Below are 13,312 nucleotides of genomic sequence, written 5' to 3' on the forward strand. Positions count from 1 at the left end.
ATAATAACAAAGATTATGAGGAATACTCAAATTAGTCAGTGAGATGGGTGGGACTATGCAGAAACCCCCAAGCCATCATAGAGTAAAAGTGCCCAGATGCACTAACTCGGAAAAGGCTCAACAAAAGACTAATCATATTGTTATTTTTAATGAACATGAAAACATTTCGCAAACAGTAGAATAGTTTGATATGCAATAAATCATAGATGACCTATACACCATAAACCCACGAAGAGCCATTAGAAATCCTCAAAATTCAGAAGTCAGAAGAAACAAAGTAACATATAAAAGGAGACAAAAATTATACCGAAGAGGACTTGCGGGAGTTCATTTTATCGCAGCACTGACATGCTACTTCGTCGTAGGAAATGCAACAGACGACTTTACCGTGAAGCTTGCAAGAGATGACAGTTTAAGACGATTCGCGATCGACCACATCGTCTCATCGACGCAGTTTAACAAGGTATTTTAATCGGTATCAGTGATTAGTTCTCAGTATACCAACGTGGCTTTATTAATAACGTTGTTCAGTTCTTAATCACATCAACGTTTTCAAATCGGTAACGTTAAAACATTCTTCTAATTTCAGGAATTTTAGTATTTTTAATTTCTTTGTAATTTAATTTTTAATAATCATTAAGTATAAGTAAATCTGCTGTGAATGCAATTATGCTGTGAATAAAATAAAATAAATAAATAAACTGAAATATTTGATGATAAATTTTATTTACTATTGTTGGAACAGTTTTTACGTTTTTTCTCTTATACTGCTTTCCATTCTTCTAGCAAAATCATTTCAAAAATTCCTAAACCACATATTTAGTTAACATATCCCATATTTAGATTTCATATCCCAATTATAAGTAAGTAGAGCTGCATGAAATAAGAATTACCTATAGTAATAGTGAATTTCAGTAAAGAAGGACAGTGATGCATTAATAAAATAGATTTAAAAATCGGTTTGTACTCTTTTTTCGGTATGAAATTTATTATTATTCAAAGACCTTTTCTTATAAAATGGACTATAACTTCTAATTGTCCATATCTAGCATAACATTTGATTATATATTTAATTAGTCTTACGATTTAAATACATGATTCAAAAATGGATCATTTTCAGGGATGCATTTCAAATAAAGAATGTTCATCAAATAAAGACAACAATCTTGGAGAGAGATAGAAAAAAAGAGAAGAAGAAATAGCGAGAGGAAATTTTTTATTAGAGAGAAGATTCAATAAATAAATTTAATGTATATATAAAAAAGAACAATATGATCCACATTATCATTTATAATAAATTTTGCTAGAATTATTGCGTTTGATATTAAACAGCTGGGAAAGATTCTTTCTAACTCTTATGGTGTAACGCGGTACAACGATACAACGTTGTGGTAGAGTACAACGTTAATTTACATTCCTATAGAAATTGTGATGGGATATTTTTAAGATATTTAAGATATTTTGACATATTAAATGTTTCAAGTCGTATTACCAAAAAGACAGTAATAAAATGATCTAGTCTTTAGATTTGATATATTGTTGGGTTTTGTTTCAACTCTGGAGAGTTCTGAGAGTAGATATTAAATGTGCTTTTGAAATTTGATAATTTTGAAAATTGCAATTATAATATATTTAATATAATATGTATTTTATATTACCCAAGACATAATAGTTATCTTTAAAATAACTATTATATATAAACAAAATCAATGTCTCAGCGAAACCACATATACCTAAATACATAAAAGACTTGTTCACAGTTAAAATTATTTTTAATGTTGAAATTCATTGTACGTCAAACGAAGTCTTTAATAACTGAAGTTGCAGATTATATCCCACTGCAAATCCAAGTCTAATTCAGCATAAATCTTTACATCTACTATAAAGTTGTAGTTAACTGTAGTTTATGAGTAGGAAATGCAGAAATAATTATTATAATCATTTCAAATTAATTAAAACACATTATAGACTTTTTTGTATTTTTTGAGTATATATTCAATAATGTCCACAACAGTAATTATTATTTTTCCCAAGATGGTGTTACGAATCCCATAACAAGTCAAATTCGTAAACTAAAAATTAATGGATCCAAAATTACATGAAATGGAAACGATTTAGTTGTAGTAACTATCCAACTATTATTAATAAAATTTACTTCTGTATACCTACAGTGACTCCATCGCATAATCGGACAAGCATTTATTCGATATAAATGTGCTCTAAACTTTAAAAAAAATGCTAAAAATATGATTTTTTTTGCTTTAATTAATACTTAACATACTTATCTATCTAAATTATAAAAAAAAATTAAACATTTCTCATAGTAACTATTAATTTGAAGTAAAAAAACGGAACCAACACAATTTTTTGGGTTCAACGTATAATCGGACAAAATTAAGCATCCATGTTAAAAATGCAGAAATGTGGCATTTAATATTTTGTTGCATATCCTTTGTTATCCAGAACGGCCTGAAGACGATTTGGAACTGATTTTACCAATTTTTGGCACACTTCTGGCTCAATTGAGTACCATGCTTCGAGTAAAGCCTCCTTTAGCTGTACTATTGTGTTAAATTTTTTTTGGCACACTCTCCTAACTAATTCCTCTCAAAGATGCTCAATTACATTAAAGTCTGGGTTCTGTGTAGGTGTGTCTATGAGTTTGGGGCAGTTATGGATCAACCAAAGCTTTGCTACACCTGACGTACGCTTGGGATCGTTGTCCTGATAAAAAATATATTTTTTACGATACTCAATTTCTCTGCACTTTGCTTTACATTTCATCCATATCCATATCTATATCTATATCTATATCTATATCTATATCTATATCTATATCTATATCTATATCTATATCTATATCTATATTATATATCTATACTATTTATACTTAATTATATCTATATTAATATCTATTTCTATTTCTATTTCTATATCTATATCTATATCTATATCTATATCTATATCTATATCTATATCTATATCTATATCTATATCTATATCTATATCTATACATATATCTATTTTTATCTATATCTATATATCTATATTTATATCCATCTAATAACATTGGGGTCTATTTTTTGCGTTAATTGGATAAATCCTTACAATATGTGCTATTTGTGAATCCCCACAGATGACGTATGTGAACGGAAGAATTTGGTTTATTTTATCTAATTCCAATAAATAAAATAACAGTAAAATATACAAGTTTCTTTTATAAATATAAATATAAAATTACCACATATGGTATATGAAAATATAAATAGATACTGTTAAGTATAAGTAAAAAAATACCTGTTATATATAGAGAGAAGTGTTAAAACTTCCGCAAAGATAATACTAACTATTTTTCTTGATTTTGTTTTTATTTATTATTATTTATTTAAAATTAATTGGCGCTTATGTTTTTCTTATAGGATAAAGCAAAACGATCACAAATCCTCATTAAAAATTCTATCGGATTTTGCCTTAATTATATGTGTGAAAGGTGCAAATTAAATTGACCTCACAGACTACGAGTTTCAGAGACGTTCGTACTGTCACCGAAGCAAAACAAAAACAAACAAAGAATAAAAAAAAAATTAAATAAAATAAAAAAAATATTTATAAACAAAATAAGACAAACTCGAAAAAACAAAACCTAAATAAAAAGCCATCACCTAAAAATTTAATAAAATTATTAAAATGAATGGAGCGGAGTTACTAGGCTTGTTTGCATCTTTTGTTTGCGGTCGCAATTATGCAAATAATTTTTTTTTGTTATATGTTCAGAAAAGGTTTAATTATTTAAGTAAATGTTTATTTATTGTAAAAGATAACAAAAAGTAGTTTATCGAAAAATTAATATACTGTAAAGATACAAGTTAACTGAACCGACTAGTTTTAGGCGCTACAGAATCTGGCTAAATTCTATAAAGTTTTTGTTGTTTTTTGTTGAGAAGTGAATGACTTTATTATAATTAAAGGCAATAAATTTCAGAAAAAAAAATTTAATTAACTTAGTAATTACTTTAAATTATTTTACGAAATATTTTTTTGGAACATATATAAATAATAAGATATATCCGTCAGTATTTACATTTTAAACGCTTTGAAAGCTTTTTTTATTTGTTAAATTTTTGCTAATATATTTAATTTATTTGCATTTTTTGACATTTATTCTTAGATGTTTTGTTCCAGAACTACTATTTTTTTGTGCTCTATCAAATAATTTTAATCGTTCAACTTTCAAATATTTTAAACATTTGAACCTGTTATTTATCTAAGATTGTCTGTAATCCGATACTCACTCACACCGTTTAGTAACGTCACATGGTTTCTTTCAGAAATTTTACTCTTTAAGGTCAATAACTCATCAGGTAAGCATCTAATCTGAACTAGAACTCGTTTGTCTTGCGACTAATAGTCAGAGTCAAGTGACTTGTAAGATCTACATACCAAACACAACACAAGAAAAAAAAAATGAAATAAAAACAGATTAAAACATCATAAAAAGAAGATTTATGTATTTACAGATATGTTTTTGTGTTTGTATGGCAAGTAATCTCATTAACTAATTAAAAGATACAAAAGATAAAATTCGAGTTTTTTCGTATGGAATGACACAGTTCGTTTAAATTATTAATTAATTATTAATTAATTCTTTAAATTTGTATTTATGCTAAGCCAACAAATATTTGTTGCCTATTTACTTGCGTTGCGGATGTGTTGTTCCGTAGGACGTCAGAGCGTGCGGAAGTGCCGAGAATGAAGCACCTGCCTGTAATGGCAGTGGACCCACTTTAATCGGCGTTACGCCAATTGGCAGTGGTAGACGTACATTGAGTGAGTGCTTCTCACTACCCGTGCTGGCTTCGAAATTATCGATATCATCTTTGCTCAGCGCGCGACCGCTTGAAATGCTGCTAACGCTACTGTCGACTGTTGATGCAGCACCAAAGACATAACCTTGACTTGTCAAGGCCATGGTAAAAGCTTCGTGTTCCAATTCAGGTGATTGGAACTCCGCTATAACACTCTGTTGGTATTGCGTTTGTGGTTGTGGCGGTGCTATGGGTTGCTGCGGATAGTGTTTTTGGGGTAACACATGTTGTGCCACTTGTGCGCCTACTGGTGCTGCAATAGGATGAAACTTAGAATATGCAGCACTATGTTGCTGGGTACTAGCACTTGTTGCATATGAGGCACGTTGTGACGTATGATAATTTGGCACTTGTGGTGCTGCAATGAAACTTTGTTGGTTTCTGCTCGGCGAGGGGTAGTGATAGTAAGCCAATTGTGAACTGGGTGTTATACTATAGTTTGGCACAAAACTACTTTGCGATTGTGTGTGTATACCGTGAACTGCAGTTAATGCGAGGAATGCGACACAACATAGTATATAGCACTAAAAATAATTATTTCAATAAATGTTTACTTATTTGGGATTTAATAATATAAAACACTCACGTATCTCCACATTTTTTTAAAGGTATTATTGTATCTTTATTATGCACTGCACAAGACTTTGGTGTAGTAAAATATTTAAGGTTTCGTTACTTTTCGATTTTTATTGGTATTTTGTTTTAATTATAAATTAGTTTAAACTTTTTAAAATGTTTTGTTTTTTAATTATTTTGATCACTTTAACACACTCAGCTCGTCTTCTGCTCTTGGTCGTCGTAGTTATCGTCGTCGTAGTCGTCGTCTTCGGCGACTTGCTGTTGTCAACCTGCTGAGCTTATTCAACTGATTAAATTTTGTTCGTTACCTTAAGATGCTTTTTATATGAAATTATTGTATGCGTTTTGTTTCTTTGAAATTTTATTTTAAATTCATTTTTGGTATTTAATTATTCATGGAGTCCGTCTCAGTTTGTATCAAAAACTTCTTCATTTCGATCGGAGAGCGGTTTTCGAATTGTATTCATTATTTTGCATTTTGCTGAGCTTAATTGTTGTTGTTGTAGCTTTTGTCTTCATTGTATTGAATTTTGTTGCATGAATGCCAAACTTATTTATTTTTGGGGTGTACCTACTTTTTTCTTTGTTATATCTCTTTTTTTGCAAGCTTAACTTTAATGAATGAAAATGTGTTTCAATGAATCATTAATTTTCATATATCAGATGCAGCTATATGTTATTTATAGATACACAACAGGAATCTCAGAGTGACTAGCAGTAAACACCATAAAAATTTTATAGGTAAAGTGATGACTTAAGTCAGACAGCAATCAAACAAAGAACAAAAGGGCAAAAACTATCTAGGAAATAATGACTATAACAATAATAGCAACTAAATATTACAAGAGATATTGTTATAGTAATATTACAAATCCCTATCATAATGACAAAATGTGATACTAAAAATAAACGTTAATAGTATTGAGTTAAATTTTCTTAAAATATTTGACTGGAAAAATAATATCTCAAATTTAAAGAAATATCTATAGATAGCTTATATAATAAATATTAATTTTACTATTCCAAGTCGTTTTATTTTATCCTTGAAATAAAAATCCAAACAGATTAGAGACAAGAAATTCAGCAGATACGCAATGTATACGCAAATTTATTCTGACTCATCTCATCTTAAAGATTGTTTCAGTGAAAAGTACGCACCCTACTAATTTGACACATACTCTTTATGTCACTTTATTCGTGGACCATAGTTATATTTCAGTGATCTTGTCGAATATTATGCCTTAAAAGAAACATTTGCGACACACATTGCTTTTATTAATTAATCAAAAAAAAAAAAAAATGCAGCATGTGATGAACACTCTCCATCCATTAGAAAAGTTGCAAAATCGCGTGATTTATACCGAATTGTAACGGCTGACGAAAAATAGACTAATTTTGAAAACCCGAAGTGGAAAATTTCATGAGTTTCAACTACTTTCAAATCGCCTTACGGAACCCCTGACATAAAACTCCAACCAGATTAAAGTAAAGGTTGGTTTCGACACAAGAACTTAGAAAGTTTTGATAATTTTTAAATAATTCAAGAAGGATTTGCCGTTATAACACATACAGAATAATCAGTATTTGCTAATAACACTTTGTACGATTATAACGAAAGCTTATATTACTGTTATATCAAAACAGAAATAGATTAAAATATTTAATATGATATTATTGCAAAATGTAGTCCACCTTTTCGAAAGAAGTCATTTAGTGACATATGCATAAAGAATAATAGGATAGATCCTTCCTTGAACGATCAGTTATTACACTCCTTCTTCATGGCCATAATCCTGGCTTCTCCACTGCAATCATTAACAAATAATGTTACAGTACATATTTAGAAACTTTTGTAAATATTGGTACCGATTATTCGTAACAATTAGTTTTTTTTATTAGGGTTTCTTTCTTTGTTATATTAATTTAAATAATATATAAACTATTTGAATAAAAACACAGATTTTATTTCTTAATTTCAAACAAAAATCTTATGTTCATATGCATTCCATAAAAGATAAGATTAAAGTACGAGTCTGTGCCTATACGACTTTCATGTACTACAATCAATAGATCATTAAAATAATTTAAATGATAGTTGATATAGTAACCCAAAACAACAGATTTTGAGTTAGTATGCTTGGATACTAAGGTATATTGAAAAAGTATCACATTCAGAAAAATATGATATATATGATTATGAAATAACAAAGCTTTGGTTGTTTAGGTTGAAGTTTTAGTGATTGAGGTGGCACGTCGGTTAATTGTAAATTATATCAAGAACAAAAGTAGTACTTATTAACTGCCAAGTGACGATTAAAGTTCTTCAATCCTTCATTATAAGATCAAAGCTAGCTTAAGAATTTAGAGAATAAATTGTCGAGTTAAACTAGCTATCTGATATCAATCTCAGCTAGGTTCCAGGACATAGGAATATTGAAGGAAATGGAAAAACAGATGGTATGTGCGCTCGTTCTCTGCTATATTTGGATGTTCGAGAACACAAACTAGACTTACCTTGAAGCTATTGCTTAGGTTAATACATCGTTAACATTCATGAACTATTTGAAACGAAATACAGACTGCTGAAAAAGTTATCCATATTGACAGTTAAAATAATTATCAGTTAGAATATATACGTCCATTTCATGGTCACAGACTTTCAGCATGGCGAAAATTTCTGCCTTAAAGAGTTGCAAAAGTGGTATACTTTTGGTTCGCGGAGTAGATTACGGTTTTACATGCCATACTTGTCCCGTTAGTGTAAAGCATTTTCTTCCATTGCGTTGTTATCATGCCTATTTCTCAATCCCCTCTTGGGGGAGTTCTTGTGGCAATGCTATCAATATATCATACAATTCGTTATTCTCACTGCTCGAATATTTTGATGGGTCATACTCATATGATCCTCGTGGACCTATCTTGTTCCTTTGTATATTAAGAGTAGCTGTTGATTATTGTGAAAATCAGTGGGTAGTAAGTAAATATTATTATCATATTTATTTATATATCATATTTAACAATATTATATAATGATATTTTTCAATATTAATAATGCAAAAAAAATTTTTTTTTATTTATTAAAATCAAAACCGCCACTGTTTTTTTATTTTTTATTGAAGATTTATATTTTGAAAAAAATATTGCAATAAAATTTCATTAATAAATGATTATTTTAATTGGTATCAATCAACAATTTAATTATGAAAAATAAGATTAATTAAAGTTATCTTATTAACAGTGCAACGTCCTTCACTCTTCCTCTAACGATTTCTTCAACATTATCGTTCGCTTCTGGAATAAAATCTGACACATCTGAATATAATATTTGACGTATTGAGTGGCAATAAAGCGCTATTATATCTTTGAATATTTTTTTTTGTTTTTTGTTTGCATAAACTGATTAATATGCTCATAAAACGCCCAACAATAGAAACTATAATAAATTTTATTGCTTACAAGAAGAAACAAAAAAAATATTGAATATATTAAGACAAAATCTCTCCAAAAATTATGAAGAGAGAATTAATTATTTTCAGAGCACAACATATGTTCACAAATGTTTGATAAGCTGTTTAGTAAAAAATGGTAAAAAAACAAGACAATGGCAGCAAAAAAGAGTAACAACAACAACAGCAACAATAACAACAATTGATTTAATTTTTTTTCTATTTGAAGAAGCTACCATGGTCACAAACGCACGCTTTTAACGCATTAAAAACTTAATGCTGTGTTGTTTATCACATGATGGTTTTTTTTTCATTTTTATAAACAAAAAAACGACGTCAAAAAATATCAATAAAAAATATTTGCTTACAAATATTAACCCCAACAACAGCAACAACAACATTTAAATTTAATAACTAAACTGCATAAATTTGCATAATGAGCATGAAACTATTTAACCTTTTATTATAGATTTTTATGCGTTAGTATATGAGTTTGCGTTTATGTATGGGTTTGTGTTTGTGTTCATGTACTGAATGCAATAACTGAGCACCTGTGCGCTGACAAGCTCTCAATGCAAAATCATGAATTGACCAAAGCTCTAAGCGCGTAGTTGTTGTTTTTTTATTTTTCTGTTGTTTATTTAAAATGGGCATTGTCAAAATATTTAAGCTCTCCAGTGGTTGTTGCTTTTCGATTTTACTTTGACAAGAGATTTTGTGTTGAGTTAGGTTCATTTTCGGCATGAAGTGCTACCAAAGTGTTAAGTTGTTGTTGTTCTGTTTGATATTGTAATTGTTGTTGTTACTATGGTTGCTTGAATATGTGGTTTTTATTACGCTTTGCTGTTGACAACATTAATCCGAACATAAAGTAGTGCTATTTGCAGTAACAAGCAAATTTTTAGAAACCATGAAGTGTCTTAGAATTCAATATTTATTAAGCACTTTAGCCAAGCGTTAAAAAAAAAAATACAAAACCAAAAATTAGCTCTGTTTACATAAATTAATTACTTTTTGCTTAGTTCCGCTGTTCTTTGCGAGAGGGTGAGATTTGTATACATAAACATTTATCTTAAAATATTATTTAATTTTAAAAAAAATGCCTACGCATATATTAAAAAAATAAAATAAAACAAAAAAGTAGTTAATAGAAACGAGAAAACTGTGGTCACAAGACTTAATAGTTTATTAACATTCGACCTTAATAATTTACATATCAAAATAAATCCGATAGCAAAAATAATTATTATTAAAAAACAAAATAAACTAAAAAAAATTAATAATTGGCAACAACCCAACAAAAGAAGAAAAAAATTATGAACAAGCTTTGACGTGAAAATAATAATTTTCTGTCTGTCAACATTTTAACATAGCTACCAAGCATTTACTGCTGCTGCTGCTGCGAAAGGCGCTGCAAAAGGTGCTGAGTAAGCAGCAGCATGTAGTGATGAAGCGAACGGTGTTGTTGCATATTTAGCTAATGGTGTAGCATAAGCAGTGGGTAGCGCATATGGTGTTGCGTAGCTAGCATAAGCCGCTGGTGCGGCTGCATACGCTGTTGTGTATACAGGTGCTGATGGGGTGGCTGCTACATATTTTGTTAGGTATGACGCACGTACAGGGGCTGCATACGCCGTAATCGGTGTGGCAGTATATGTTGCAGCATATGAATGCGCCAATGGAGTTGCAGCAAATGGTGCAGCATATGCAGCAGTTGCATATTTCGTTATAGGTGCTGCAGCTAGCGCTGTTAAAGGTGAAGCTAACGCAGTACTATATGCTGTTGGTGCTGCCAGTAGTCCTGCCAAAGCTGTGTGGCAACATGCTAAGATGGCTAAAAGAATTAATGTCTGAAAAAAAAAACAAAAGAAACTTTATATATACAGAACACTATAAATTATTTAATATTAATATATGATTTATTTTTAAATTTTAAAAAATATTTGTAATTATTATAATCAAAAATAATAGTTATATATTATTATTATTATTATTGAAATGCACGTTACCAAATTATTGTTTAAAAAAAAAATAAATTGGAAATTGTTATATTAACAAAATTATAAATTATTTTTTATAATTTAAAATTATTGTTAAAAATTTATTAAATTTTTAAAAAATTAATTTTTACATAAATTTTATATTAAGTATACAAATATAACAAAAATATTAATGAAACTCTATTAAATAATTAAAATTAATATCAGTTATTAATTTTAATTATATATTTATAACCAATTCAAATCATTTCTAAAAATAATTTTATTAAATATATAACAATTAATAACTTTTGACTATTTAATAAAAATTAATTAAATGCTTTTTAAACTAACTTTTTTTAAAGTAAAATTTTAATGAAAATTCAAATAAAATATTAAAGAACTAATAAAAATGATTTAAAAAAATCTATAGCATTAAACTTATTATTTATTCCTTAATTAAAACTTTTAAAAAAATTTAAATTTTTCACTTTAAACATAAATTTATATAAAATATATAAAAATATTGAAATTATTAATGATAATGTATATAAAATATTATAAATATTTAACACTAATTATTTATAAACAGTTTAAATACTTCCTCAATGTATATAAAAATATAAATAAATTATATAAAAATAATAAAATAAACAGTTATACAAAATATAAAAATATAAAAACAAAATTTTAATAAAAATATACTAAGTAATTAAATCAATCAATTAATTACTTTATTACTTAAAATAAAAAATTAAGTAATTAATTAAATACTTATAATCAACTGAAACAATTTTTAAAACAAAATTTTATTTAGATTTTTATTTCAATTTTTAAAATCACTATTTATATTAATAAATTTTTTTTTTCTGCTTATAATATTAACAAATTATTTTTCTTTTTATTAGAGGTCGAGATGCTCCGTGACGAGAATAGATATAGAAGGAACATATTTCTTATTAACACAAAAATCTTAAAAACAGGTATGTTTAATTTTCTTCCTTATTGAAACTTAAGCAGCTGCCTGAGAACAACGAATGATAATAGTTTCGATTTCGTTTTAATGTTATTCCGCCATTAAATTTTAGGAATTTTGATTGTATCTTTAAATTATATGTATGTTTTATACATAAAATAACACATAACAGTTTATTACTTCGTTTATCTTGCGTTTATCTTACGTTTATCTTCCGTTTTCTTTATTCACCCAAGTTAAAAATTTTACCTTGCTCTCAACGGCATTTCCCGTAAGCAATTCTTCATCTTGATAATATTAAGATGAAGAAGCACAGATTATTTTCTTATGGCAACACTACAGATACTGCATTTACATGCAGCAGAGTTTCGGAATGCATATAAACTGCTATTGAGCTATTATTAACTATAATTTTTTATTTTTATCTGATATCACTGTGTTATTATTCTTAATTTTTAAAAAGAATCATTTACTTAGTTGTAGGAAATGTTAAAAATTTTAACTTAATCACTTACATATTTGCACATTTTATTTAATATTTATTTAAGAAATTGTTGTTTACTTTAGTAGTGACCAAAACTGATTATCTTGGAGACTGTCTTCGAACCCATATTATATACTCTAAAACTTTAACTTTTCCTTTCTTTTCATAATAAGTAATTTTTTTTTTACTTAACATTAAAATAAAATTAAAACACAATTAAAGCCTCAATTGCGTTTTGAATGTACGGAATCGTGTCAAACGATTACAGAAGCACTCGCACATGTTTTGCATTTGTGCACTTCAATATGAGACACGCACGACAAATGTACAAAATCCAAAATCCAAATCCAAGACACAAGAAACCAACTCGAGATTCACGAATTCCTTTTGTTTTACAATGGATTTTACCTTCTTAAGCTTTATTGTCAATACCCATATTTTTTTTTTCGTCATTGCTTAAAACATCAATATAATTGATTGCCTTCGATGAGTTGTATGAATTGTGTCACAAATACGTTATGAGTTTGACAAAGAAAATCATATTCCTGACTGCGGCTTAACCTTTCCCAAAACCATGGTGAAATATGCTTCAATATACACAAAGGAAAAAAACTGTACTTCGTTGCCAAATGGCTTAAGTTGGCACACACGTAAGACTTGCGAATACTTCGCATGTGCGTTAAGTATTTTAATTTATTAGTTAAGCTTTATTTATTTATTTTTTTTTATTTTTTTTTTTAACAAACCATAAAATAAATGCATTTTTTTATGAGATAGTAATACCCAACATATCACAACTCTTTCAACATTCGTATATGGAAATATGCACTTTTTGGTTTAAGTAGTCGTGTAATCAAGGTTAAGGTTAGGATAATATTATTCTTATTATTATTATTACAGATATGTTAAAAAAATTGAAGTTTATAGCCTTGGAGCCTATTGTGACACCATTAGGTGTTCCATTATGTTAGCGCCTACAATAG

At 28.1% G+C, this 13,312-nt stretch overlaps 2 protein-coding genes across 2 annotated transcripts; both read right to left on the reverse strand.

The window, feature by feature from the left end:
* Positions 1–4,529: 4,529 nt before the first annotated feature.
* On the reverse strand, positions 4,530–5,722 carry LOC119670182. The gene is made up of 2 exons (XM_038080347.1): positions 5,452–5,722; positions 4,530–5,389 (listed from the first exon to the last, which is right to left on the reverse strand). The coding sequence occupies exons 1-2, from the start codon at positions 5,461–5,463 to the stop codon at positions 4,691–4,693; spliced, it is 711 nt and encodes a 236-aa protein (XP_037936275.1). The 5' UTR covers positions 5,464–5,722; the 3' UTR covers positions 4,530–4,690.
* A 4,541-nt stretch (positions 5,723–10,263) lies between these two features.
* On the reverse strand, positions 10,264–12,782 carry LOC119678139 (ice-structuring glycoprotein-like). Its single transcript, XM_038089826.1, has 2 exons — positions 12,738–12,782; positions 10,264–10,740 (listed from the first exon to the last, which is right to left on the reverse strand). Exons 1-2 carry the CDS (start codon positions 12,780–12,782, stop codon positions 10,264–10,266), a joined length of 522 nt encoding a protein of 173 aa, XP_037945754.1.
* Between the last annotated feature and the right edge of the window lie 530 nt (positions 12,783–13,312).

The sequence above is a fragment of the Teleopsis dalmanni genome, chromosome 1, assembly GCF_002237135.1.
Source record: "Teleopsis dalmanni isolate 2A chromosome 1, ASM223713v2, whole genome shotgun sequence".
In the NCBI taxonomy this organism is placed as follows: Eukaryota; Metazoa; Arthropoda; class Insecta; order Diptera; family Diopsidae; genus Teleopsis; species Teleopsis dalmanni.